The sequence below is a fragment of the Ruditapes philippinarum genome, unplaced genomic scaffold, assembly GCF_026571515.1.
Source record: "Ruditapes philippinarum isolate M1 unplaced genomic scaffold, ASM2657151v2 ctg217_1_1_1_1, whole genome shotgun sequence".
Lineage (NCBI taxonomy): Eukaryota > Metazoa > Mollusca > Bivalvia > Venerida > Veneridae > Ruditapes > Ruditapes philippinarum.
In genome coordinates, this window is record NW_026860741.1 from 371,076 (window position 1) to 375,983 (window position 4,908).

At 28.3% G+C, this 4,908-nt stretch overlaps 1 protein-coding gene across 1 annotated transcript; it reads left to right on the top strand.

Annotated features, from left to right (window-relative positions):
* On the top strand, positions 1-4,222 carry LOC132713233 (capping protein inhibiting regulator of actin dynamics-like). The gene is made up of 3 exons (XM_060695728.1): positions 1-1,408; positions 2,650-2,746; positions 3,164-4,222. Exons 1-3 carry the CDS (start codon positions 1,193-1,195, stop codon positions 3,520-3,522), a joined length of 672 nt encoding a protein of 223 aa, XP_060551711.1. The 5' UTR covers positions 1-1,192; the 3' UTR covers positions 3,523-4,222.
* The last annotated feature ends 686 nt before the right edge of the window (positions 4,223-4,908 follow it).

The following is a 4,908-nucleotide window of genomic DNA, read 5'->3' on the forward strand; positions in this document are numbered from 1 at the left end:
TTTAATACGAAAAATATAAATCATAATTTCATTTAAAACATAGCTTTTAAATTGTAATTATCTCACCACAATAATACAAAATGATATACTTTGTACTGATGAACTGACAATCATTTCTTTAACAAAATTAATCTTCTTTTTTATATTTCCGTTGCTAGACATATGAACAAATACGCTAAATTCACGTCGCTTCAAATTTTTTTGTTAAATCGGACAATTTCTAGCAAAGATTAATGCATTATTAAGGCTTCTATTTCAATCAAATAAAACTGTCACAGGTTGTGTTTTTAGTTTTGTTACAGAATAATTAAATGTCCCGCGTTATTGTTTATGTCTCCAGCATTTCACGATCCTCAAAAGTTTAGTATGTAGTATTTCATTCAAATCTGGGTTTATGAAATGGTGAAAGAAAGGAATGCTCTTAGGTTTTGATAAGTACGCGTCTGTGACTATTGTGACTCATGGTTGGCTAGAATTTTGGTGTATGTGTGTCATTACGCATTTATAAAAAGTTCAACAATAAAAATTAATTGCTCAAAAATCCGGTGACTTCAATTTGACGTTAAGAGGACTCTTATTTTGTTATTTTATATGCCTCTTTTGCAGTTTGATCCCGTTGAAAATGATTTTTGTCTTCAGTCATTATGTAACGAAGGAATATCATGTTTATAGATTATACTTATTTCTCAGCAGATACACTCTTGCAATGTTACGTCAAAGATGCATCAAGGTATCCACTAGACAATTTGATTTTATCAGGTGGTGTTTATTACGCGGGCTTGAATGCTGTACATCGTTTTTAACAATGTCTATATTATTTTCAGTTTTAGTTTTCATAATTGTCTAAATCATTATTTCATTTTGATTTATTCAATATTCAATTTTGATCAATTCAATATTCCATTTTGACTCATTTATTATTCATTTTGATGATGGATTATTTTACTTCATATCTTTTTTTCCTCACAGTTTCATCATAACTGAAGCATGTAAGAAATTATAAGTTTATATATCCGTTTCATTTAGTTGAGAAGATGTTGACTTTGTCATGTGTATATTTTGTTTAACAAATAATTTAATAGCTTAATTTGCCCTACAATGTAAGATGCTTATTTTCTTCTGTGATTTTTGAAACACGTGATTTAGAAAACAAATAGGTACATTATCGTTTGTTATTTCTCTTCAGAGGAAAATGGATAAAATTTGGTATAACATCAAAGAGGATAATGACACAAAGGTTCAAGAAATGTGTAAAAAGAAATTGGACTTAGCTTTCAAAGGATGTATTGAGGAAAAACTTAAAAAGAAAGAGTATGAAACAGCAGGTGGTTACCCAAAATTTCAACGTGATGTTGAACGGCTAAAGGAAGAGTATGTCAGTAATCTCAGCGATTATGAGGAAAACGAGGTTTGGAGAGTTTTAGAAATGTATATGCATATAGTGTTATCCACAAACAATATAGAGCTTGTATTTCCACCTGAAGAAATTTGATACATATAACACATGCTAACAAAACATCTTCCATTTTTATATGTTCGTTGAACTTTTAAATCTTAAGATTTTCTTTCGTTCAATTAAAAATATAGTAATATGAAACTATCGATATCGCGGAACGCACGTATGATTTAATAACAAGCACGAAAGTATCTTTATTGGACTCTGTACATAATGCATTTATTTTGTACCGTTAGTTACATACGAATAAATTGGTGGTGTCCAACCTATCATCAAAGTGTTTAGAGTGTCCCCGAATATTTCGTCCGCCATTTTTGTCAATCTCTAATCAGAGTTGTAGTTTTTACGTTATTTGAACGTGATAATATAAAAAAAAGATATTTAAAGCTGCACGCCTCCAGATGAGCCAAAATATTACAAGAAAATCATTATTGAAATAATATTTACTAAACTTTCAAGACAGGTAAACTATTCAAGACTCATGTAATATTTTACATGTTATATGCGGTTAAACACCGATTTTACGGTATTTTATCACCATATTTCTACTGTGTTAATAACACAGTAAGGTCTGGTTTTGCATATGTTGACCACTTTGTGGTAATTTTCGTGGATAGTAAGTGCCGATGGCAATAAGTAAATTACTTTATTTGTTCGCTTTATATTATTTTGCTTTAAAATACATTTCCAATTTTGTTATGGAAATATACAAGAATCTGGAGGCGTGCGTGCTTCTTTAAATGTAACCGTTTTATGTTAATCATCGTTAATTCAGTTCTTTTCAATATTTATAATGCATGCATTTGTTTATTTACTGATTTGAAGGTTTGATAGAACCGAAACCGGTAGGAAATTAAAATAAACTTTAACCAGTCCTTGTATTGGGCATGTTGTACTTCCCCATTTTGTTCTTATTCGATTTAAGTGATTATTAAGTTAATCATGTGTTGGCTCTATTTCAGTATATTCTTTTTTCTATGATAAAAAATTTGTACACTGTTTGCGGAATCCCAAAATTATAGTAACATAGTTTTATCGTAGATAAAGAAATCTCATTTGAAAAATCCGGTTTTTTTTTTTCTGTAAAAAGAATGCTTATTGTGTTCCTCTATAGTCCAAGACATATATATTGCATCGTTTTATACCTGATCAGTAGCATATTATTATAAAATAACTATTATTGTTTTTCAAAGATTTTACATGCATGGTATGGATTTATAAAATGTAATAAAGAAACAGTAGCAAGAATTGTTGAAGCAGACGAAAACCTGTCGGAAAAGAAGAAAGAAGGTACGTAATTACTTAAATTATGTTAATAGATATAAAATGAAAACGACTTTTAAAAAGCCCTGATAATATTTAAAAAAAACTGTTTCCCATGAAAGTCACATAATAGTAAAATTTTTGTTTTTTGTAACTCGTGGGGTTGTTTTCGTATAAAATTTTTTCAAGTTTTGGGTATTTCCTTTTTAAAAAGTAAAAGCCCTAAAAGAATAAAAACCCCAACAAAATGCAATCGATAGGCGATCAATTTTAAGGATTATTTTGATAAACAGTATTTGAACTAGACAAGTGAACACTATTTTTGCTTTGTTAGCTTATTGAAACTATAGCAATCATGTTTTATGAAGTTATCGCGAGAAATGCGATAAATGTTACGAACCATATAAGACATTTATGCTTATTATAAAATTTCTTTTTCTTCAGACGAGCAAAGGCGAAATCAAGAATGCATCGAACAACTTTTGCAGGAACAACAAAAGGCTCAACAGGAAACTCTAGAAAAACAAAGAAAAGATCTAGAAGATCATTACACAATCTTAGATAAAGATCGTGATGAACAGCTCAAAGCAGATCAAGCTAAACATAAATCCTTGGTGACAGAAAGGTTTGAAAAAGACGCAGCACAGAAGGAAATTAAACGTTATACAAAGGAAGCAAAAAAGAGAGATCAGTGGTTTGGGGCAAGAATGTGGAATGCAGGGAATGATTGTTTAATGCTGCTTGGTTTACTGATAATACTAATATGTATTAATTCAGTATGGGTTTTATTCCACAATGTGTAATTAATAATTTTGACAATAACATGAGTTGTATTTCATTATGATTTTACTAATTTATTTCTCTTTCGCAAAACGCATACACACACCCCATAATTCTTTTTCTGTATGTATTCATATATGTCAATGAAGTTAAAGTTATTATGCTTAATACGTTTCAATTGAAAACATAAATAAATGTTGAAATATAATGAATATTACAAACAGCAATGTTACTTAAACATAGTTTTCAAATGGACTTAGAAATTTGAACTGAAAATAGCATGCATTGCTTAATAACACGTTTAATTATTCATTAATAATTATTTTCTTTATTATCTTCTATATTCATTATCGACTAATATTACCTGTCAAACAAATGAAGTTTAAATAGCTGAGATACGTTTGTTTTCGTAAGTGTCTATTATTTTAATGCATTGCAGCTTATCAGTCTGATAAAATGAATCACCAATCCTTTGTCTGCAGTTTTAAAATCAATTAATAGATAATAATTTTGTTTATTTATTTTTAAAGTTCTTTGTTTTAAAAGTTTTTTGTTTGAAAGTATGTCATATTGTGTGTAGATATATAACCGACACAATGATTAGAAAGTGAATATGAATGTTTTTTAATGTATGTTGTTTGATTCAGAACTGTGCGTTATATTTGAAAATAATTTGTGACAAAATATATATCTGTAGATTAAGAAATATATTTATGATAATCGTTATGTTTGGTAAATTAAAGCGTCGTTGTTAAATTTTATTTTAATTTTTTAAATATTTTTTTCAAATAAAATATTATGCAAAATAAAAATTTTTTTAATAAAACCCCAAATGAAAAATTAAGTTTTTGCATTCAGTTTCATAAACGAATAAAAGCGTTTTAAAATATTCTAAAAGTAGTTAAATTTTATAACATTTAAATACCCAACCATTTTTAAGTATCACCCGCCTTGCTAAAAAGTAATCATACTTTAAATTTCCCCTTAATCCCCTTCTAATATAATTTTAAAAACAACTTTAATCATCCCCTTTTCATCATCATCATCCCCAAAAAAAGTCATTTTATCGCTCATTATTTAATAGAAAATGACAACCCCTATTATATAAAAAAATTTTAAATTATATAAGTAAAAATGTATCTAATCAATTTAAAAAATTAAAAATAACACCTATATTATATTGATCATCATAATGATCATCACCTATAATCATTATATCATCATTAAACGGTGCTGCTACTTTTCCGACGTTTGCAATATTATTCTTTGATAAATTTCTGGTATATCTGAATTAGAATGATAAGCTTTACTTCTGCAGCATTTTTTTATAATAACAGCGTAATACGAAAGTCAAGGCCCTCTATCGGTGGGGGCGAAATTGCGGGGTTTTTTATCAATAAACCGGTATT

Excerpts from the sequence above, each read along its gene's own strand:
- LOC132713233 (XM_060695728.1), top strand. The coding sequence starts at position 1,193 with ATGGATAAAATTTGGTATAACATCAAAGAGGATAATGACACAAAGGTT. Across the intron at positions 1,409-2,649 it reads GCGATTATGAGGAAAACGAG|ATTTTACATGCATGGTATGG; the intron begins GTTTGGAGAGTT and ends TGTTTTTCAAAG. Across the intron at positions 2,747-3,163 it reads GTCGGAAAAGAAGAAAGAAG|ACGAGCAAAGGCGAAATCAA; the intron begins GTACGTAATTAC and ends CTTTTTCTTCAG.